This window comes from Panthera uncia (assembly GCF_023721935.1).
Source record: "Panthera uncia isolate 11264 chromosome E2 unlocalized genomic scaffold, Puncia_PCG_1.0 HiC_scaffold_19, whole genome shotgun sequence".
NCBI classification, from domain to species: Eukaryota; Metazoa; Chordata; class Mammalia; order Carnivora; family Felidae; genus Panthera; species Panthera uncia.
Window position 1 is genome coordinate 16327118 of NW_026057588.1, and position 22602 is coordinate 16349719.

The window sequence follows — 22602 nt, forward strand, 5'->3', positions numbered from 1 at the left end:
ACTGGTTCCTGTGTCATTGAAAACACGTTAGGGAAGAAATCCGGGGCTGGGTGTCTTTATTTTCCCTAAGGCCCTTTCTGTCCCCTTCCTCCCTGCTCTGTGTCCTGGGAGACCGACCTGGGTGGACCGCATCATCTGGGTTCCTGCGCCCCCTGGCTCCCAGGATTTTGACAGTGGGGAGCCCCACAGAAGATGGGGGAAAGGATTCCTCCAACTCTCCCCCTATGGAGTTGCCAGGGACACAGCTTCCCCAGGACAGCCCTCTCCCCAGTATTGGCTCTTCTGGTTTCCATTTGGCTCCCTTGCACCTCAAGGCCAGGGTGGGAGGAACAGCTCACCTCTGGTGCCAGCTCAGGGTACTGTACCAGCCCTATGATTTCCCTGTTCCCTGCCCACTTCTTTGCAAATGATCCCTTTACTAAACTCTCTGAAATATCCCATGTGAGCATGCTGTCCTCTTCCTCCTGGGACCCTGTCAGTCCACAAACCACACTCACACACATTCATCAGCAGTGGTTTCTTAACCAGCTGTTTTGTTGAGGCGAGAAAGTCTGGTCCTTCTGGGGCTGAAGAGCTTGGCATTGGGAAGTGGAGAGTGGCAGGCACCCTGGGTCCTCCCTACCAGCCCACCCTCCTATTGTGCTGAGAGAACCCAATTTTGTTTGAGCAGCCACATGCCCAGGACAGGAGAGACGGCTGGTCCAAGAAAAGGAAAGCAATCTCCATTCCTCTTGCCTGCAATCACTCTGAAAGGGGAGGTGTCTAGGGAGGCTTAGCACTGTTCTCACTATGCTGGTGGCTGCCTTCCTTCATGCCTTTGTTCCTGGCTGGGTAGGTGTACTGCTGAGGGCTGGTACGGCAGCCATGTTGCAGCTATGAGAGAGCCTACTAAGCTGGAGGGCAGAACTCAAGACTCAGGGGTTAATGGAGCAGGAACATAGTCAAGAGTAGCAAATGTCCCTACAGCTTGGAACCCCATAAGCCAGTGATTTGCTACTAGGGAGCTGAAGGCTTAATTATGATACAGGGTGGGAGGGGTACATTCCAGGAGGGGCACGACTCAAGACGGTCCTCTGGGTGTCCGGGGGCCTGGATGCCAAGCTTCGCATCAGGGATCTTAGGTGACCGTGGCCAAGCTAGGCAGAGGCAAGGACAGTGGGCCCCAGTGGTCTGTAACCTGTGGGGCTGGGCAGGTCAGGGAACCTCCCGTCAGAGGTCCAGCCCACCTGAGTCCTGGACCTCCTGGGCTCCCTGGGGCAGGGAGAGGGAGCTTTGAGAAATAACACCTGACATCTCAAATACCAAGCCCAGGCATCTTATTTGGGGGGGGGAAATTGTGTTGTATTTCTTGGATTTAAATGTTGTGAAACAAGGCCCTGCCCCCTGGAGCCCTGTTCTTCCTCCCATCTCCTCTCCTGGCTCACTGCATTCCTTACATATGTATTTCATCCCCCCGATGGGGCATTTGCATCCACTGTTGTCTGCCTGGATACTTCCCCAAGATGTCCACATGACCCGTGCCTTCTCTGAAGCCTCAGCTCAAGTGTCACCTCAGAAAGGCCTTCCCTGACCCAACAGCCAAGCCAGCACAGTGACATCTTAATTCCGGTTTTGCTCTCTAGAAGGCTAATGCCGTGAGGGCAGATGCTTTGCTTATCTTGTCTTGCTCCTCACCCTACCCCTCACACACAGAACCAACACAGGTACCCGGCAGGATTTTTTTGAACTGCACAGTTGATTCTGATGTGTGTAATTGTTTATGGAGACAGTGCAGGGCCATGTCTTTATGCTGAAGTGTCTGGCTCTGCCACCAGGCAAGCCTAGGTTTGAGTCTGAGCTCTGTGGTACCCTGGACAAGAGTGGGTCTAAGCTTGTTTCTAGTGGGCCATGACCACCAAACAGAGCAGAGAGGAACTCAGGCAAGTGGTGGTTCAGGCCACAGCAAGCCACATGGCGGGGCTGTGCTTTCGGCGAGGACCCTGCCCTTGCTGGCTTCCTTTTTAGAGAGAGTTGGGACAGCAGGGACTTTTGTGGTCACAAGAGTGGCCTTCTTGGCAGATGCGCCACATGGCCAGATGCCTGCTGCCTAGGGAAGCTGGTACCAGAGCTGGGAGCTCATGGGACGAGTCTAGTTGTAGTCCTCCTGCTGGGGAAGCTACTTGTTCCAGCTGCTAGATGGACTGGCCATGCTGCCCCAGTGTCCAGTGAGCGAGCCTGCTGGTCCATTTCCCCTGCTATAGTTAGGGACAAAAGCCTGGACCTCACAGGATCCAGCTGGGCTTGGCCTAGGGACCACGAACCAGTGGTGTGGCAGTGTGTGTACCGGGAACCATGGTCTGGCACACGGTGATGGCAGTGGCTCCAGTGGGTTCTTGGGTACCAGTAGGGGGCAGAGAGGAAGCGCTGGCGGCTCCTTGGGGAATAGCTGGGCCTCACTGGGCAAGGACAACGGACCCCACAGCAGCTCAGAGGGCTACGTAGGCAATATGGATCCAGGTGCTGGGATCATTATTGCGGTTCCCAAATTTCTTGGGAATGTTGGTCCCATTGATGGAGTCCTGAAACAGGGCAGGGAGGGCACTGGGGCTGATGTCCCCCAGGCGAGACAGGAAGAGGAAGGGCAGGTGAGGCTACAATGCTAGGCCAACACCTGCTGCATACAAATTTCATCCCTTCCAAAGTTTATCCGCTCATGTTCCCTGGGCTGGTCTCCTCCCTACCCTCCTTCCCCGCATCCACCTCAAGGGGGCTTTGTGGATGTAACCAGACAGGCACCAGGAACCATTCCTCTAAGCTGTCAGTTTATTTGCTTAAAATGTCTATTTCTTCAGAAGCAGCAGGGCTGTAGTGGAGAGCAGGCTCCTGGCCCTCAGTCCCCCCGTGCCTTCCTCCGCACAGCCTGCACCAGCAGCTCTGAGTAGTGTTCCAGCAGGGCATGCAAATCTGGGCTGGCCAGGGGGCACAGTGTAGGTGGGGAGGAGGACCTTGGGCTGGGCTGGGCCTGGGCCACGTCAGTTCCAACCAGCCAGTCACTGGCTTCTAACTGGCTATGGATCCAAAGAAAGGTGGAGGCCAGTTCAGTCCGTGCCTGCTGCTGCTCACTGCTCACCTTGTCACGGGAGACCATCTGCAAGGGGGTACCAACCTTGTCAGCGGTTCCTCAGTCCAGGCAGTCCGGCCCCCTCACCCCCCAGCCCTCTCCCCTGACCCTGGGGCTTGGCTCACCACGTTGTAAAGGTCCAGGGCTTCCTGGAAGGCAGTCTGCAGTCTGTGCACGATGGTACTCACAGTGCTCAGGTCTAGGCGAGCTGAGGGCGGGACCCTGGCTGGCACCCTAGGCTCCTCCCAGTGTCCAAGGTTGCCCTGGGCCAGACTGAGTGCATCTGGGGGTAGGGTAGAGGGGACAGAGTGAGAAAGGCACCTCCTCTTTCTAGCTGGTCTAAGAGAGGCTGGGGTGGCTGGGCTGATCCCAATTCTTATCCCTCTGCCTGGAACACTTCCCTCAGTCCCTCAGGCTCCCTTCCCTCCCCTCCTGCAGGACTCTGCTCAAATGCCCCCTTCTCCCTGAAGCTTTTCTCATTATCCTGCTTAAAACTGTAACCATTGCCTGTCCCCCCCAGCCCCCAATCCCTAAACTGTTTCTCTTATTTCTGTCCTTAGCACACACCACTTTGTGAAACATTTAACGTTTTCCTTTACATTTAGTCTGGTCCCAGTTAAGGTGTCAATTCTTTGCAGTCTTGTTGACCACCAGGCCCCATGTGTCTAGGGTCTAGAACAAAGCCCAACATATACGAAGTGCTCGCTAAATATTTAAGTAAATTAATGAATGAATGGCACAGCCCCTGTGGCTGGGTCAAGCACCCCCACCTTTGGAGCCAAGCCACCTGGTACATGGGCTGAACTTGGGGGACAATCCCATGTCCCAAGAATGGTCAACTCACCAGGGGTTGTCTCCAGGACGGAGGTGATGCTGCCAGGGACCCCAGGCCTGGCCTCTGGAAGTGGGGTGCTGTTGGGGTGGGCAGGGGTATTGAGGGGCTCAGGGGCCAGGAGCCTTGGGAGAAAGGTGGATTTGTGGAGCCCCAGGGTGCTTGCATCCACGGGGCTGGAGGCCGAGAAGGTGGCTGTTGCGATGGTGACACTGGGCTGGGTGGCCACAGGTTCCACTGGGGAAGGGGGTAGCAAGTGCCTGTCATAGATGCTCGACAGGGTCAGCTTCAGACTCGCCCGGGCCTCATGGTTGCCCCAGGAGGGCAGGACGGGTTCTCGGCCCTCACTGTTAGAATTGAATGCTGCCGTGGTGGGGCTGGCCTGGAGCTCCTGGCCCAAGGATGCCAGCTCCCCGACTGATGAGGGCCTGCGGAGGGGCCTGGCCAGCTCAGCCAGCACAGGGCCCTCACTGTCCTCGAGGGAGATGCTGCGTGACATCTTGGCACGGGAGCTGGCAGTGGCCTCCATGTAGGAGTGGATGGAGGGGCTGTGGACACCCTGAGCCAGGCCTGGAGTGGGCAGGGCTGTGGGTGTGGAAGGCTTCCTGTCGGTGGGCAGCACTGAGGAGGAGGGGGCACAGGGTGCCGGACCTGTGAGGCAGGGGGCTGTAAAGGAAGCAGCTGCTTCACTCTCACGTCCCACTGTAGGGCTGACAGATAGGGGCCCACCCCAGGTGGCTTCAGGGTCTGAGTAGACCCTGTCCATCCCCACCGCCCCGTGGCTCAGATGGGCATCTGGGGTTGTTTATCTGTGGATGGGAGCACTCACTCAGTGGGCACCAGGCCTCTAGGGTCTCAACGGGCTCCTCAGGCTTTTTCTCAGGGGGGACCTGCAAGCACAGCCATGAGGTTAGGACTAGGCCTCTGGACTCCCAGCCCCCAAGTCCTGGCGGAGCGGCCCCAGTACTCACATTGGTTCTGCCTGGGGAGGTGTGGCCAGCGCCTGCTCTCGGGGGCTCTGCTCTGGGCTGACTGCCCCCAGGGTCCGTGAGTTTGACCTCTGGGGACTTCACAAGGTGCCGGGGCAGCCGGGGAGGGAAGGTGTGGGTGAACCTGTGGGAAGGAGACCAGGTGGTTGTGGCTGTCCTGGGGGTTGTTGAGGGGACGTGGCCCCGCCCTGGGGGACAGAGTTGGAAGGTGGGGTGGGGGTTCACCAGCTCCTACCTGGATGTCTTCTGGAGGCGTGAGAGGAACTGGGCTGAGATGCTCAACCGGGGATTGAAGAAGTCCTCAGTCTCAGAGGCCTCCAAGTCTCTCAGGGATCCATGGAAGAGCTCTAGGGGAAGATGCCAGGGGAGCCCTCAGAATCCCTCCAGCCACCCAGCCCTGGACCCAGAAAGACCCGCAGACCAGCAGGTGGACCCTTAGAAATGCCTTCAGTCGACCACACACATGCCTTGGGAGCAAACGCAGCTGGGAGAAGAGCCTGTGCGGCTCTGTCCTGAAGATAAAATGTGAGCCCTTCTGCCCCCTTGCCAGCCGTGGAGGCTCCACCCTGTGACACCCGCGCTGTGCCCAGTGCTGGACGGCCGCCCAGGCACCGTCCTACCCTCAGAGTGAGCATCAGTGAGCGTCTCGAAGTGCTGGCGGAGGAACTTCTCCTGCTCAGGGGTCTGGGGCAGGGAGCTGTTGGATATGCCTGGCACCTCGGGCTGGGACAGCTCTTCTGCGGTCCCTGGGCATCCTGGGGAGAGGCGAAGGGGAGGCGAGAAGGCGGGCAGAAGAGAACTGTCAACACCATGAGTCACGGCAGACGCCCAAACATGCCAGACACTTAACAATGGAGAAAGCTGGACTCGCCCGTCACACACCCTGCTGCCACTAGGCCGAGAGGCTAATGGCTCTGTCTCCTGGTTGAGGACACTGACACTTAGTGGGCACTGAGTGCAGGGCCGACATGGGGAGAGTGGTTGTGCATCATGACCATCCCCACGCGCTGCCCGCCCCACCTCTGGCCCTTGCTTACCCGGTGTGGGGGGCAGCATCATGTCAAACTGAGGGTCTGGCTCTGGCCGTGGAGGGGAGGAATGGATGGTGGCGAAGCTGCACTCCAAGTCGGCCTCTGACTCCCCCGAGTCTGGAGGAGCAGAGCGGGAGTCAGGAGCCCAAAGCTAGGCCCGTAATGGGTGAGTCAGGTAAGTGGCTCAGGCTCCCAGGGCTTCAGTTTTCCCATCTGGATGATGGGGGTGATAATACCCGCCCTCCATTTGTAAGGACCAGCAAGTTTACACTTCAAGGAAAGGGTAGAGCTGGGCTCCTGCCAGTGGGCAGTTGGGCTCCAGAATCCTCAGGTGAGGGCCTGGCTGGACGGACAAACTACTGCAGGGTCTCTACTGGCCCCCACTCACCCTCAGGTGGGCTCTGATCCTTGGAGCTGATGGAGGAGACCCTGAGGGAGGCGTCTCCTTGCTGCTCTCCGGGCCCCGCCTCGGTCGTCTTCGTGCAATACTTGCTGCAGCGCCAGTGGAGGTGGGGCAAATGAGCGAACACACTCATGTTAGTATACAGTGGCCCCCACCCGAACCCCTACACATCTGCACCCTGTTCCCACTGGGAGCACGGTCTTGCCTCTCCTCTGCAAAGGCTCCCTGCACCTTCTGCCTGGAACCAGGGAAGCTAAGGCTGTGGCTGAGGCTGCAGGGCCAGGCTCCTGTGCCCCTCAGACCTTGCAGCCCTGCCCCACAGGCCCACTGGGAGAGCGGGGAGCAGTTCGTCCAGGGCATGCCTGTAACCCAGGCTTCTTCTAAGGCTTCCCTTGGTGCAAAGGAGTCCCACCTGTCTGTCTCTGTGACCGTCACTTCTGCCTCCAGGGAGTAGACGATGAGCTCCCTGTCCTCAGGGGACTCCCTCTGTAGGGGCAGGAAGGAGGGATGCCCACAGCCATCCTCCTGGGGACTCTCCAACTGTGGGATGAAGAGAGCACAGCCGTTTCAAGCAGCTACGGCAACCAGGGCCCTTTGCAAGCCACCAGGTGTTCCGCCAACACCAGTGAGAACAGTGAAGATGTCGGTCATGATGGCAGCCCCCACTGCCGGACACTCATTTTGAGCCAGGGCCTGGGCCAAGTTATGTGCTCATCTTGAGTTCATTCTATGCTCCTCCCGCACGATCACCAGCCCCTTTACAGATAAGGAATCGATATAGATCCAACTCTCTAAGATTCTGTCTGTATGGAGTTCAAGAACAGGCAAACTAATCTTTGGTAGGAGGTCAGAAGGCTGGTTGCCTCCGCAGGGAGGGGGTACTGATTAGGAGGGGCACAAGAGGGGGTGTCTTCCAGGAGGTAGAAAATACTCTATTTTGGCTTGGGTGGTGGATACCTAAGTGCATACATAGATAACAATTTGTCAAGCTCTTCTCCTCAAACAGCATAGGGTTTGTACACACAACTGTATGTGTATTATGCCACAATAGAAAAGAAAGTTTATACAATAGAATAAAAAGTAATTTTGTTTGGAAGATAAGAGAACAAGAGTTGAAGTTGCTTCAAGCACTTCTGAGGGCCCAGGCCCTCTTCTTAGCACTGGATTCCTATCAAAGCCTTCTGAGAACGTTCTTCTTATGACCTTTTTTGAGAAGTCTTTTTTTCTTGTTTTGTTTTGTTTTTAAGATTTTATTTTTAAGTAATCTCTATGCTCAACGTGGAGCTCGAACGCACAACCCCAAGATTAAGAGTGCATGCTCCACTGACTGAGTCAGCCAGGCGCTTGAAAGCAGAAGCCCAGAGAAGCAAGCCTTGAGGTAAGTCATCACACAGCTAGGAAGGGGTAGGGCCAGGCCTCTACCTGCTCAAATACTCCCCAGCCAGGCACAGGCTTGCTCTCGGGCCCAAGCTTTTAACCCCCAAGTGACCCACCTCCCAGACTCCTGGTCTGCCCTGGAAAGTCTCACTTGCACCAGCCCCAGGGCCTCACCCTCTTGCCTTCCACCATGTCATGTAATCACCTCGCACCCCTAGAGAGGGATACTCAGCCTCATTTTCAAAATAAGCATGCTGAGGCCCCAAGCCCTGGGTGGGCAGTCATGGTGCAGGGTCTGCTGGCTGGGCAGGGGTGGTCTGTACCTCACTCAGCAGTCCCACCAGGCTCTGGGGCTCCACTGTATCCAGAATAGAGTCCTCCAGGCTCTCGGGCTTCATGGGGGTAAAGTAGCAATCCAGGTTCCGGGCATCCAGGATGGTCTTGAGGGGCTCCTGGTCAGCCCGCTCCGCCCAGCGGCCATGTGGTTTGTAGCTGCGCTTGGCATGGAAGGCTGAGCCATCTGCCACATCATCGTCTCCTAGCTGAGGGTGACAGGGGATGGTCAGGCAGCTAGCCAAGAGCTCACCAACTCCGATGGGGGACCAGGGACACCGCATGGACTCCATCCAGTCTCCATCCAGCTTTTTTTTTTTTAATGTTTTATTTTTGAGAGAGAGACACAGAGTGTGAGCAGGGAGGGGCAGAGAGAGAGAGAGAGAGAGAGAGAGAGAGAGAGGAGACACAGAATTCAAAGCAGGCTTCAGGCTCTGAGATGTCAGCACAGAGCCTGACGGGCTCGAACTCACGAGCTGTGAAATCATGACCTGAGCCGAAGTCAGACACTCAACCAACTGAGCCACCCAGGTGCCCCTCAGTCTCTAGGCTTTAAACACCACTCAACAACAACTTCCAGATAAACATCTCCAGCCTGAATCTCTCTGTTAAATTTCAGAAATGCATAGGCAACTGCTCTACATCTGTATGGATTCCTAGTGATATTTCAAAGTGAACATGTTGAAAACAACTCCTGATCTTCCCCCCAGATCGGCTCCTCCTGAAGCCTTTCCTGTCTCAGTTATTCTGCTGCTCAGGCCCCAAACCTTGAGCTCATCTTTCATTCTTATATTGTCCCTCATACTCCACATTGTATTGTTTTTTAATGTTTATTTATTTTGCGAGAGAGCAAGCGAGGGAAGGGCAGAGAGAGAGGGAGAAAGAATTCCAAGCAGGCTCCAAGCTGTCAGCACAGAGCTTAACACGGAGCTCGAACTCATGAAACTTGAGATCATGACCTGAGCTGAAATCAAGAGTTGGACGCTTAACCGACTGAGCCACCCAGGTTCCCCTCCACATTGTATTTCTTCAGCAAATTCTGTCAGCTCTGCCGTCCGAACACATCCCCGATGTGGCCATTTCTCCCCACTGGTCCTGCCCAGCACTGCCTCCAAATAAGATTATAGCTTGAGAGAGACAGCGGAGGGTGGGTGTTTGAGAACTCAGGCTCTGGAGCCAGCCTGCCCACGTTTTGTACTTCCCATCTGTGTAACCCTGGATAAGTTACTTAACCTTTTTGGGCCTCGGTTTCTCCATCTGTGAAATAGCGGTATGAAGAGCTCCTACACTCCAAAGGGGACTAAATAGATAATACATATAAAAGACTTAGAGCCTGTGCAGAATAAGTGTGCTATGAATATCTGTTGAATGTAACCCTACTTGTAGTATTCACTGATTAAGGGGAAGCCTGGGGTCTTGACAGACCTGGTCTGCAGGGGAGGGAAAGGCAGGGAGGACTTCCCTGAGGAGCTAATAGGTTTTAATCTGAGGGCTGGCATTATTCCTGAAATGAATCATCCAACCTAGGCTGTAGGATTCTGCTGCCTGCTTCTAACCCACCAGCTCCTAGCCTGCCCCTCCCCCAAGTAAACAATCGACCATTCAATCATCTTGGTCCCTTTCTTTCTCTCACACCCAGTCATTTGGTTCCACCTTCAACATCCATCCAGAATCCAACCGTTTCTTCCCCCTGTTCCAGCCTCCAACCTCCTCTGTCTGGATTATCCCAACAGTCCCCTCCCGGTCCCCCACTTGCCCCTCATGTTCACACTTGCACTAGGTCATGGCCTTCCTCAACTCAGAGCCCTCCTTTGTCTCCATCTCACTCAGTGCCAGGGAGGGGAGAAATAAGTGGGGAGGACAATAAGGAATGTTTAGGGAACGCACCGCAGCCCACACAGTGTCATACCATCTGGCCCCCATTACCTCTCTGAGCCCCTCTCCCCACTCTCTGCCCCTCATTCACCCTCAACCCTGGCAGCTGGGCCTCCCTGTACTTCCTTGAACATGCGAAGCACAATCCTGCCACATGGCCTTTGTCCTGCATACTATTCTCTCTGCCTGGAACGTTCTTCCCCAGGATCTGCATTTCTCCCTTGCTTCAACTCTATTCAAATAGCATCTTCTCAGTGAGGCCTTTTCTGTTTATGCTAAAATTATTGCGCTTTTCCCCCAACACTTGTTATTTTCCTGAGATTCTCTCTTTTCTTCCTCCACAGACCTTATCGGCTTCCCAAATACTATACAACTTACCTGTTTAATGTGGATACTGTCCATCTTCCACACTAGAAAATGAGCCCATGAAGACCGACATTTTGTCTGCTTTGCTCACTGCTGTATCTAATGGTCAGAATAAGCCTGGCACAGGGTAGGTGTTCACTATGTATGTTACAGGAATGAAGGGCTGCCTAAGCTGAGACTGGAAGGATGATGGGGTTCTACATGGAAAGGACAGACCCAGAAAGGGAAACGGGCTCCCAGAAGAATGAAGAGCATGAAGGAGAGCACCCCTGCTTTGTCAGCCCTGGGTGTCCCGGTCTCCGGGCAGACTCACCAGCCGCTTTGCCCAGAGTGGCAGCTTGCCATTGGTCAGCAGACACCGAGGGTCTGGAGAGACACGTGGAATCCATGAAAAGAGAATAAATAACCCAATAGATAAACAGGCAACATATATAAAAACAGGCAATTCTCCAAAGACACATTATAAGAAACACAGACATACCAAAAGATGCTCAAACTTAACTAATTGTCAGGAAAATGCAAATTCACACAATGTTTTACCCATGACTAGCTCAAACTAAAAAGCTTCATAGTATCAAGTATTGGCAAAAGTGTGGGAGAATGAATGGCTTAACACTGACTGCTGGATTTGGAGGGCCTTTGGGGTTCTCTTAAAATAAAAAACGTGCTAACCCCAGGGCCCAGCAGTGCCAGCCCTTGCCTCTGTCCTGGAGAAACACTCACACATGCCCAAGGAGTAGGCCTTGGAGTGGTCAGCATGGCATCACTTGCAATGGTGTATAGTCTAAACCCTAAATGTCCATCCAGAGGTGAATATCATTTTAAAAATATCCTATTATTCTGCTGGTTAAAAGAGGGAGGCCTCTGTTTTGTGTCCACCAACATACAGGCTGATAATTTTGAGAGGGAAAAGATACAGAATGGTGTCTACAGTAGAATACAACTTATGTACATAAATACGGTGTGTTCTGATGGCTGTGTACATACGTACATTAATGTTCAGAAAGAGGCCTATAAGGATTCATACCAAACTGATAAAACAGCCACCCTGCAGAGGACATGGGATTTGGTTGTGAGGGTGGCAACAAAGAAGATTTGCTTACCCTTTTTTCCAAGGCTGAATTCTTACATTACTGTTGCCTATCAGTCAGCTGTCTAGTCAGCCACTGCCTGCTCTCCCCTGCTGGCAGAGGCCCCTGCCCCACACTGACAGCACCCGGCCTCTCTTAGCTGGAGCAACCATGGCCAATGGGACCCGAGAGAAGCCCGCCGGGGGCTTCTGGGCAAGTTTCCTCTCTAGAGGAGACTGTAGGAGGGACTGCCGTGTGCTATGAGGCCTGTGATGCCTGCAACTTAAGCAGCCATCTTGCAACCATGAGGGCCTAAGCCAAGGTGATATGCGGAAGGGCAGAAATTTAGAGGAAGTCTGGCCTGCTGTGAAGTCATCGAGCTACTCTTCTTTCACCTGAACAACAGAATCTGATGTCTTTTGGTCAACAGCACCCTGTTTTTCCCCTGGGACAGCCCTTACACCCCCCACCCACCCTTTTTGGACAGGTGGCTCAAGTGGAGCTGAGTCAAACCTCTGCCCTCAGGGATGACCACATGACTCCGGCCTGGCCAATCACGGCAACTGACTCAGAAGCACACCAGGACTCACACCAGAAACATGACTCACGACCTCAGGATTTTGCTTCAGCTACTGGGAAAGAGGTGCTCTCTTCTCTATATAGGGTTTTATCACCTAGCACTGCTGGGGGAATCTTTGCCCCCAGGAGAGGTAGAGTCTGCCTGAGAGCAAAGCCAACATAGGAGAAAAGCAGAGCCAAAAGACGGAGAAAAATCTGTTCCTTTAACATCATCTGGTGACTGGAATCCAGCTACTGCCCCAAGCCAATACTCCAATTTTCAGGTCCATGACCCAATAAATTATCTTCCCAGCTGAAGCCAATGAGAGTCCAGTTGCTATTACACTGTGAGAGTACTGACTAATAGGATCATTGAACTTCGCCTCCAGGCCCTGGAAACCAAGTAGTGGGTGAAACCCAGCAGTGATCCCTACACTGCAAGTTCAAAATAGGGCCCCTCTGGATGGGCCCCTTTCCCAACCTGGGTCCAAGCTCTCTTTGGATGGCGTCTTCAGCAACTCTTCCGGTTCGCACTCTTCCTCCAGCTCATCCTCCGTCTGCTCTCCAGGGCTTAAGGAGCAAATCTCGCTGGGCACGGATGCATAGGTCTCCTGCCTGAAGCCAGAAATGAGGACAACAAGGAGAGAAATAGGTAAATGGGGTGGTGGTGGGAGGGACAGGGATCTGCCTCAGGCTGGGCCCTGTGCTAGCTTCCATATGAACTCATTACTGACTCCTTGTCAAGACGATGCTGGGAGGTCTCACCTGCCACACCCGCTCTGCTGGAAACATCACCACAATGAATGAAATAGAACAAGGCTGGGCTCAAAAAATAAGATAAACTCTCTCAGAGTCACAGCGATGGGACAGAAAGCACAGCAGATAGTGGGACTTGAGTACTAAGCTGCTGGGTTCTCTTCTGGGAAGTGTGTGTAGGAGTAGCAATGAGGTTTCATCTCCTTTGGAGCATAGGAGCCTAAAACACACATGACACGAGGAAGGCACCGGAGGGCACCCAGGACAGGGTGTAAGCCTCAAAACCTGGAGCCAAAGGGAGCTGCTCATTCGCTTGGTACCTAGGTCTGCAATACCTCCAATACAACTGTAGGACAGGAAGCTCATGTTAAGGCCTGGTCCCTTTGGGAGGCAATGGCAAAGCCTCAAGACAGAGAAAGACAAGGACAGCGCTAGAGGCAGAAGAGAGGATAAACCCTCAAATCTCCCACTCAGCTGAGACCTCCAAACTTAGCCCCCAACCAAAAGTTAGAACATGAATTCACTCCAAATAAAACTGGTCTTGCAGCATGAAGGCTTTAAAGAACAAAAAGACACTTCAGTTCCACTGGAGCCTTCCCCGACTATGTCCCTCCCCACTGCACACTGGGTCAGGGGCCTCCTCTGCCTCCTCTGGTCCCCAAAGTCCCCCGAGCTTCCCTCCATCGCAGTGCTCACAGGCTCTCCAGGCACTTCGCTCTTCCACTTCAAGCCCCTTCTCACATGTACTACCATAACTTTCTATTCAAAGTCTGTCTCCCCAGTTCGGCCACAGGTGCACAAAGGGCAGGGCCTACGGCTGTGCTGGCCATGGCTATGTCTTCAGCCTCACTCCTCACGGGGCCCAGGGCAGGAAGACATTCCTCTAGCAGACAGGCAAGTGGGGGACGGCCGGATCACTGCCAGGACCTGGGCTGGCTCCTCCACTTCCCGTCCCTCATGTTCTGCTGCTGCTGCTCCCGGTGGTCGATCTCCAGCAAGTGCTGCTTCATGCAGTTAGTGATCTCTGGGCCCAGGTGCCAGATGAACACACAGCTGCAGAGGCCGAAGAGAGATGTGGAAGGAGGGGGAACGGTGAAAACGGAAGCCATGTGACCCTGGAAGCCACCTACGTTACCATAGCCAAGACTCCAATTCCCTGGCCCCTCCCAGAAAACACACCCCACCACCTTAGTGCAGGGGTTCCAGGCCATGTCAGGTCTACTCCCTGAGTAGGTCCAGACCATTCCACCAAACCATGACCTGTTCTGAAGACCTCAAGACTCAAGGAAGGGGGCTGGAGAAGGACTGAAATAAACTGAAGGGAGAGACAAAAGGGACTTCCTTGACCACCAACCATGAGCTAAGGAGTTTATATCCCCATTTGATTCTCACTGTACAATTTTTTGAGGTAGTTGGTGGAGCAAACTGAGGCTTAAGATGGGAAATGACCTGGGGCACCTGGGTGGCTCAGTCGGTTGGGCGTCCGACTTCGGCTTAGGTCATGATCCCGCTGGTCCTGAGTTCGAGCCCCACGTCAGGCTCCATGCTGACAGCTTGAAGCCTGGAGTCTGTTTCAGATTCTGTGTCTCCCTCTCTCTCTGCTCCTCTCCTACTTACACTCTGTCTCTCTCTCTCTCAAAAAATAAACATTAAAAAGAGAGAGAAAAAAAACAACAGATGGGAAATGACCTGCTCAAGGTTCTCAAGGTCACAAGTAAATTAAGTGGCAGATCTGGGGTTTGAACTCAGGGCTGGGTGTGACACCAAGGTACATGCTGTCAAAGGAGAGAGCAGTAAGCTGGAACCCTCGGCGGAACTCTGCACAGGCAGGCCAGGAGCACGGTGCTCCCACTGTCTGAGCCCCTGCACTCCCCGCAGTACAGGTCCTGCCCACACCCAGGGGGAGGCCAGCCAAGGGCAGTCTCCAGGCCTTTCCCACCTGTCTCCAGATACTGTGATCAAGTGACGACAGTCATAGGTGAACTTCATGCCAGTTACAATTTCTGAAAGCAGAGCAAAGAAGCCACGCAGGCCTTCTGAGTCACGAGGCCGTGTGGGGACGCATGGGGAGGTGTCCCACGTAGGGAGGCACACCCACCTGAATGGCCAAACATCTTGGCAATGCACTCGCCCGAGTAAAAGTCAATCACCGAGATGCTTTTGTCAGAGCAGCTAGTGGCCAAGAAGGTGCCTGAGGGGTCCACGTGGACCTGCCGAGAAGAGGACCCACATGACAGTTAGGCTGCCTGCTTCTTCACTATGGCGAGGCCTGGGTCAAATGTCACAGCCTCTGCTGACGGAGGACCCTCTCATGCGGGATGCTTGGCACGCTGACTCGTCCCAGGTGCCCTCAGGACATACACCCTGCTTAGGATAAGAACTCCTGCCTCCATTTCATGGGTGAAAAAGTTACCACCCAGGCTCTGCGCTAAACACTCTGCGTGTGCAAACTGATTTCTTCCAGAGAACAACCCTATGATAGGGGCTCTTTCTAGCTGCATTTTACAGGTGATGAGACAGGCTCCAGAGGAGATGACACGTGCCCAGGTCATAGCCTAAGGCAGAGCTGCGAGTCTCACCTTAAAGCCTGAACTCAACACAACCCCCCTTACTTCAGAGGCTCTGAGAAGGTCCCCCAATCTTGTCCTGATAACACAGCAGGGAGCAAGTCTGATAAGGGAGCCCAGGTCTTTGGTTGTTCCCACCACACCATGGCCACTGAAAACAGAAGCCACTTAAATGTCCCCACTTGGGAAAAGGGCTCAGTAAATAGAGGTAAAACAGTCTGTGATACCCCCAGTTCCCAGGCAACCCTGGTCAGGTAGGCCGGAGTGGGTGCCAGCCTGTGATCCTTTGATCAGGTACCCAGGATGACACATGTCTCGGGTGGCCCATGAGGGCAGCTGACAGACAGGGGGGATGTGTGTGGTCTTCACGCCAGGGGCCCCAGCTACTCACCTTTAGCAGGGACCCTTCGTCACCCTGGGAGCCCTTGTAGCACTTCTTCTGCTTCCCATTCACGGTGCTGTAGACTCTGGGGAGGTGGGGGCATAATGTGGCCAGTGGTGGCCCTGCCCACCTGCCCCCTCTTGCATTCTGGTCCTAGCCTTACCTACCATCTTCCTCTCTCCTGGAGGCCCCTTGCCACCTCTCATCTCCCATCTGATGCCTGGACTGAAATACCATCTCAGAAAATGAGATGTCCTCTCAGGCTGAGGTCAGGGAAGTTATGTATTGGGGTATCCGTTGAGTTAATGTCTGTTAACATCTGTCTTCCCCACTACAGAGCAAGTGGAGTGCTGGCACTCAATCTGAATGAGCAAGTGAAAGGGTGGAGAACCTTTTCGCACATGCTCTCCCCTCTGCACAATCCCTCTCTCCCGTCCCCCGGCTCACTCCTCCACATCCTTCCCAGTCTCAGCTCAGATGTTCTTTCCATCAAGCCCTGCTTGATCCCCAGGTAGGATCAGGGGTTTCCCCAGGGTCCCCCAGATCCACTGGGCTCCCCTCGCCCTGACCGCTCCCTGGTGTCACTGTCTACTGAGGTGTCCACCTCTCCTCCCTTGGACTGTGAGCTCCATGAAGGCAGGGCCTGGGGCTGCCCTGCTCACTGCTGTGTCTCCTGCACTACCCTCCCGGACAGGTGCTCAGGGAATGTAGGTGAATGAATGAATTTATGAACCACATCAGCGCCTCCTAGTCACCCCACATGGGCTTCTGGAGAGCCAGCAGGAACCCTCTGCTGACCCGGAGGCTGGGCCTGGGTGAGCCCAGTTCCTAAGAAACACTTGCTAGGTTCCTCTACCCAACCCAGCTCTTTAGGGTCCAGATGAGGAGGGGGAAGAGAGCAGGGAGATCATGAGCAGACAGAACCGACTAGGTCTTACACAGGTCCTACTCAGAAACCAGGCTGGGCTAAGAGCCCAGCTCCTCACCTCACATTGCGGTCCTGGCAGGCCACGGCCACATACTTTTGGGTGATGTCGATGTCCATGTCATACAAGGTGGTCTTCTCTGCCACGTGGTGGGTACGGACAAAGTGTAGTCCATCTGAGGCCTGGCAGGGCAGCAGGGCCTTCAGAGGACACCCCTGACAAGTTTCCCACCCCAGCCCTCAAGGAGGCCAACCCACTCTACCTGCTGGGCACTGCGAAAGTAGATGCTCTTGTCAGCCCCACAGCTGATCATCTGGATGTCTCTATTGCCTGGAGGAGAAGGAGGTAGTGCATTAGGCAAGGCTGGGCCCCTGCTGAGTCTGACTGGGGCCAGGGGATCCTAGCCAGGGAACTCACTGCAAGGGAACTCCGGATTCCCGGAGGAGAGTGGGTGCTGGGTGCAGGTAGGACTCCAAGATGTAAGCTGTGTGTATGAGGGGGGTACAGGTGGAGCAGTGGCCTGGCAGGTCTCTGCAGAGCAAGGGCAGACAGGGAAACATGTCAGAGACACGGAAGGGGCACCACGTCTGATTTGGGATTTGGAAAGGTGATTAGGGCAGCAGTGTGGAGGCGGGACCAAAGCGGGGAGCAAGTGGAGACACGCAGAGGGTTGGGAGGCTCATGCCATCATGAACAATCAGAACACCCACATGTACGTCAGGCCAGGCCCCATTGCCACATGCGCATCGCGCATCCCCTTCTGATGACTCAGTAGCCACCCCACTGTACAAATGTGAACCCAGGGGCTTAGAGTCACACAGTCCTTGTTCTAGAGCACAGAGAGTCCGGACAGGGCCAGTATTAGACCCAGGCATTCTCTGGCTAAACACTGTGCTCCAAACCCAGGCTTCCTTTCCATGCCTCAGTTTCCTGTCTGTACAACAGGACTATGACAGCCCTTGCCCCCACGAAGTTGTGTGAAGCCTGTGGAACAGTGGCTGCCACCCAGTAAGCACTATAAATATCCTTGCTTTTCTTCTTTCTTTATAGAATTAGAATAATAACAGCAAATACCTTAGAGTTCTGGTGAGAATATAAAGACAGAAAAGATACAAAACACTTAGAGCCTTGCTAAGCACAGATCTAAGCACAGTGTCCTTGCTTCACTGCAGGACATTTGAAAGGGCTCAGGCCTGATGCACAAGTTAAGATGTTACTCAAGCAGGAGTCACTGGCTCACAGAAGGCAGTGACCCTGTGTTGGGGAGGAAGTGTAACCTGGGAGGGACCCAAAGAGGCCTGTAAGTTACTGGTAATGTTCTGCTTCTTAACCTGGGGTGGGGAGTCCAAGGACCTAGCACTGTTAGGACACAAGTCACTGGTTATAAACAATGGGTGTGTCTGTTCTAGTTCATATGTACTGATTAAGTACCTTGATGTGGAAGTTCATTGTACTGTTCTGTAAACTATCTGTATTGTATTCATTTGTTTGGATATTTTTCAGATAAAACTGTTAAAGACTGAATCTTACCTTAGCAGGGCAGTTTCAGTCAGGTTTCGACTGGCTGGAGCCCAGTTTATACTAAAATTATCAGCGTTTTGAGCATAGCTCAGCCACAGCAGGGCACTCAGGAACTGGGGTTAGGAGTTACATCCTCTCAGACTGGCTGGGGGTTCTAATGAAAGCCCACACCTTTCAGGAGATGGCCTTAAGGACCAACTCCTGGGCCACCCCTTGGCCAGTCATCACCTCTCTTGGATCTAGACCATTCGTGAAAGTTGATGTCACTGCTGGCCAAACTGCTAGACTTGCTGATTTATTCTAACTAACTCTATCCCATGGAATGAACAGGTTTTTAAAGATGTCTGAAAGTTTTAGCTGATCAGCTTTGGTTGTCTTCATCAAGACACGTCAAACATTGTTAACTTGTTTTTGTCCATTGTTAACTTGTTTTGGCTACGGAGAGGTAGGGCAGAAAGCAGAGAGGATCAAGGGACATTAATACATTCTCAGTCACAAGATTATATGTAAAAATAAAAACTCTTCGTAGTCAAGAACTTGGAATGAGTACACAGATGTGTTCTCTTCATGAGTAGATTCTTCTGGAATATAGTTTTGAATATGCTCTTGGGTTCTGATCAATTAAATCTCATAGGACCTGCCTCCTCTCCCCTTGGAATTCCTTAGGGCCAAACCTTCATACTGAATCTTTTGAGTCTAAAGGGAATCCCTTTGATTTCCTGGCTGAGTATGCACTTTGGAGGGCAGCCCAAGGCAAGATCCTAAGCCTGCACCTACTGCTGTGTGACTCTCGCTGTAAATGAGGTAAGGAATGGACTAACTGCAGTGCAAGGATCCTCCCCAGCACAGAATTAGCTCCCGGCAACCTTTGCAGTCATCTATTTTTCTGCCAAAGTCACCAGTGCCCATCCCGCTGTCCTCTCACAGGATTGGCACCCCGATTTCTTTTTGGGGAATGGCATCCACCTAATGCCAGTCCTTCTGGATCAGGGGTGGAGGCAGGTGTGGGCTGGGGGCACGTGAGTCAGACCTGGCCCAAGAAAACACCCCAAAGCCCTGGCACCGATAACTGTTCTGAAAAGGGCAGGTGCCTCAAGCCTGCACAAGGGAATTCAGCTCCCAATTTCTGCCAAAATTGATAGGAAGAGGGGAAATCTCCTTCGAGTGGCACAGTGACACCCAGATGCTGCCCACCACAGAAAGGTGTAGCTGACAGAGGGAGTCTTGATGATTTTAAAAAATAATAATAATAGAATAAATCAACCTTTGGATCCAGCTGGGTCTGAATCCAGAGCTTGCTTTTCCCTTTTTTGTTCAAACTAAAGGGAGTCTTGCTATTACGTGTAGCCAAAGGGGTGCACCAACCAAAGCAGGCGAAGCAGGAAGGAAAGGACTCACCAGCAAACTTGATGGCCGTGATGGAGGAGGAGTGGTCGTCCAGGGTCTGCTCCAGGTTGTAGTTCTTCTCCACATTCAGCACGTGGATCAGTCGGTCCCGACTGGCTGAGGCCAGCAAGGTCAGTCCTGTGAGTGGACAGGGTGGCACTGGGTTCTCAGGAGGCTGCCCGATGCCTTGGCCTCCCAGAGAACAATGTGACTGAGCTTTCCAGGCCTCGAAAAAGGGGTCTTTGGTGCTGTGACTGCAGCCACCTGGCCTCAACGCCCACAAGGGGCCATTCCCCCAGCTCTGCAGTCTCTCCCCAGAGCCCCTCAAACCTTGGCACTTCACATCTCATGCCCAGTTCGGGGGGATGAATCTTGATGTACATGGACGCTCTGCCACCTGTGCCCATAGCAGACATCCCAGCAGAGCCCAGCACTCCTTCCTGCCAAGGCCAACTCTTTGGCTGCCATGTGAAGCCCAGCCAACTTCTCAGCCTCCCCGGAACACTGCTCCTTCACTCTCTGAACTCCGGCTACCTGGGTCTCGTCCAGGCCCTACTGACAACCCGCTGCCACGCTTCCTTCTGCCAATGGGTCTTCCCTGCTGGCCCCCTCTGACAGTGCCAACCCTGGTCGCCTCGCATGTCTGAGGGCTAACACGTGACTTGAGGTGGAGGGGAGTTCATGAAGGATGTACTGAATGAAAAGAGATTTGAAGAAAAACTGGTGGGTGGTGCCTGGGTGACTCAGACAGTAAAGCATCCGACTTCGGCTCAGGTCATGATCTCATGGTTCCTGACTTCGAGTCCCGTGTCAGGCTCTGCACTGACAGTGCAGAGCCTGCTTGGGGTTCTCTCTCTCTGCCCCTGCCCTGCTTGCTTGCTCTCTCTCTCTTTCTCTCTCTCTCAAAATAAATAAACTTAAAAAAAGAGAAGAAAAGAAAAACTGGTGGGACAGAGGGTGCAGGGACAGAGGGTGCAGGGAAACAAATAAGGAGAAAAGAGTATGGGAAAGATTGCTAACATATCTATTCCTGCCAAAATGTTCTATTCCTGCCAAAAATGTATCAGCAGAATCAAATCGTGAGGAAAACAGACAAACCCAAACTGAAGGAAATTCTGTAAAATGGCCTATACTCTGGAGAAAGTCAAATCACAAAAACAAAGTAAGGCTGTGGAAATGTTCCAGAAAAAAAGGTGACAAAAGAGCTATGAAAACTAAATTGTGAACCTGGACTGGAAAAACAAAGGTGCTACGAAGGACAATATTGGGACAGCCGGCAAACTGGGAGTAAGGACCACGGAGGAGATAACAGAACCATATAAAGTGAAACCTCCCATTTTTTTTTTTTAAAGTTTATTTATTTATTTTGAGAGAGTGAGAGAACACGAACAGGGAAGGGGCAGACAGCGAGCAAGAGACAGAAAATCCCAAGCAAGCTCCATGCTGTCAGCATAGGGCCTGATGTGGGGCTTGAACTCATGAACTGTGAGATCATGACCTAAGCCTAAATCAAGAGTCAGATGCCTAATCGACTGAGTCACCCAGGTGCCTTGAAACCTCCATATTTGATAAGTGCACATGGTCCTGTAAATGGATATCCTCATTCCTAAGAAATGCTCACAGACACATAGAAGAGTGAAAGATCATGCCTTCAACTTAGTCTCAAACAGGTTACCCAAAGAAATGTATGTGAGAATATTTTATGTCCGTGTGCATAGGTACACACACGTGCACAAACACAGAGATAGAAGTGGAGATGGGGAAACAGGCAAAGTCATATATATACAGTCATAGGGTCAGATAGAATTTAAAAGAAAAAACCCTGAAGAATCTGGGTGAAAAGAATATGGGTATTCATTCTAATACTCTTGCAATTTTTCTGTAGGCATTGAACTTTTTCAAAATAATATGGTTGATCTGTGATATATAACTGTTGCTCTCTTTTTTCCAGCAGAGGATGAGCTGATTTATACTTTCATTCAACACTCACCTCTTTCAGAGCTATTCAGAGCACTGGGGATCAGGGTAAGCAAGTCAAGCCCAGTCTTGCCTGCCCGAGTCTTGCATTCTAGAGTCCTGGCTACCCTGGTCTCAGGACCCAGTGACAGGGCTTACTACACACAGGACTTCCAGCTGTCACTCACAGCCCCACGAGACATCAACCACTCATTTCTGTGGCTCGGCCAGGGGGGGAATGCTCTCCTGCTTTCCCCCTACCTGCCCCTCACCCCACACAGGTTTACCTGTCTCAGGCTTGGAGTACTCCAGGCACAGCACCTCAGCATCATGGGCCTCCACCTTGACCAGCTCGTCCATGAAATGTAGCTCGTGGATCCTGGGAGACATACACTGTCCGCTGTACCCTGCCCGGAGCCCCCACCCCTCAGCGCTAGGTGTTCTGCAACTGCTAGAAAAGGTCAGAGCAACCCGCCGGGCAATGTGGGAAATTCCCGCCCCAGCCAGCTAATCTAGATGCCCAATCATTCTTCTCCTCTAGAAACCAGCTATCTTAAAGGTAGCAGTGCCAAGCCTAGACCACCTAAGCAGCACCCAGCCCCTTATGGTTCCATGGGCCAGGACTAGGACAGTCCTCTGGGAGAACAGGGGTTAGGACAGGGCTATATCAGAGGTGATTCCTGGGGGTGGGGCTGGGGCCAGGGGTCAGAGGTCATGCTCAAGGATAGGACCTATAGGTATGGGACATTTGATTCCTATCTCTCATTCTTAAAGACTCTCAAATCTAAACTTTCCTCATTCTCTCCAAATGAAACCAAACAACATGCGCTCTAGGATGACATAAGAGACAGTCACTCCAGGTCCTTCACTCTACCTGTCATCTTAGCTTAGCCACTGGCCTCTCCTGCCTCAGTTAACCCATCTAGAAACCAGCTGCTAAGAGCAGCATTTCCACCAGAGGGTGGGTGAAAGGAGTAAGTGTCAAGCCAGTGGCCAGCCAGGGAAGAGTGCTACATCCACGTTGGCTCGCTGCTGTTTTCACCATTCACAGCAGAGCGCAGTCAGTGTGAATGGCCCACGGACACATTCGGTTTGCCTCACACGGTGATTGGTGTCCAAACAGTTGCCAGCATTTAAAAATCAAAGAATTTCACAGAGAAAACTCAGCCCTTTG

General features: G+C 53.0%; 1 protein-coding gene across 5 annotated transcripts in view; it reads right to left on the reverse strand.

Annotated features, from left to right (window-relative positions):
- Window positions 1-2784: 2784 nt before the first annotated feature.
- WDR62 (WD repeat domain 62) overlaps window positions 2785-22602 on the reverse strand; it is a 44889-nt gene continuing 25071 nt past the window's right edge. For 4 of the 5 annotated variants that reach the window (XM_049621942.1, XM_049621941.1, XM_049621943.1 and 1 more), the window contains 21 exons: window positions 21716-21807; window positions 19485-19610; window positions 16828-16895; window positions 16626-16747; window positions 15649-15724; window positions 14789-14900; window positions 14630-14693; window positions 13618-13743; window positions 12416-12549; window positions 10620-10672; window positions 8056-8274; window positions 6768-6895; window positions 6341-6444; window positions 5959-6069; window positions 5542-5676; window positions 5157-5268; window positions 4904-5045; window positions 4762-4822; window positions 3945-4598; window positions 3226-3383; window positions 2785-3127 (listed from right to left, as the gene is read on the reverse strand). In XM_049621942.1, the coding sequence (XP_049477899.1) occupies window positions 2870-3127; window positions 3226-3383; window positions 3945-4598; window positions 4762-4822; window positions 4904-5045; window positions 5157-5268; window positions 5542-5676; window positions 5959-6069; window positions 6341-6444; window positions 6768-6895; window positions 8056-8274; window positions 10620-10672; window positions 12416-12549; window positions 13618-13743; window positions 14630-14693; window positions 14789-14900; window positions 15649-15724; window positions 16626-16747; window positions 16828-16895; window positions 19485-19610; window positions 21716-21807 (3055 nt within the window). In that variant the 3' untranslated portion in view covers window positions 2785-2869. The remainder of the gene's footprint in view (window positions 3128-3225; window positions 3384-3944; window positions 4599-4761; window positions 4823-4903; window positions 5046-5156; window positions 5269-5541; window positions 5677-5958; window positions 6070-6340; window positions 6445-6767; window positions 6896-8055; window positions 8275-10619; window positions 10673-12415; window positions 12550-13617; window positions 13744-14629; window positions 14694-14788; window positions 14901-15648; window positions 15725-16625; window positions 16748-16827; window positions 16896-19484; window positions 19611-21715; window positions 21808-22602) is intronic. The other variant, XM_049621945.1, reaches the window with a different exon arrangement.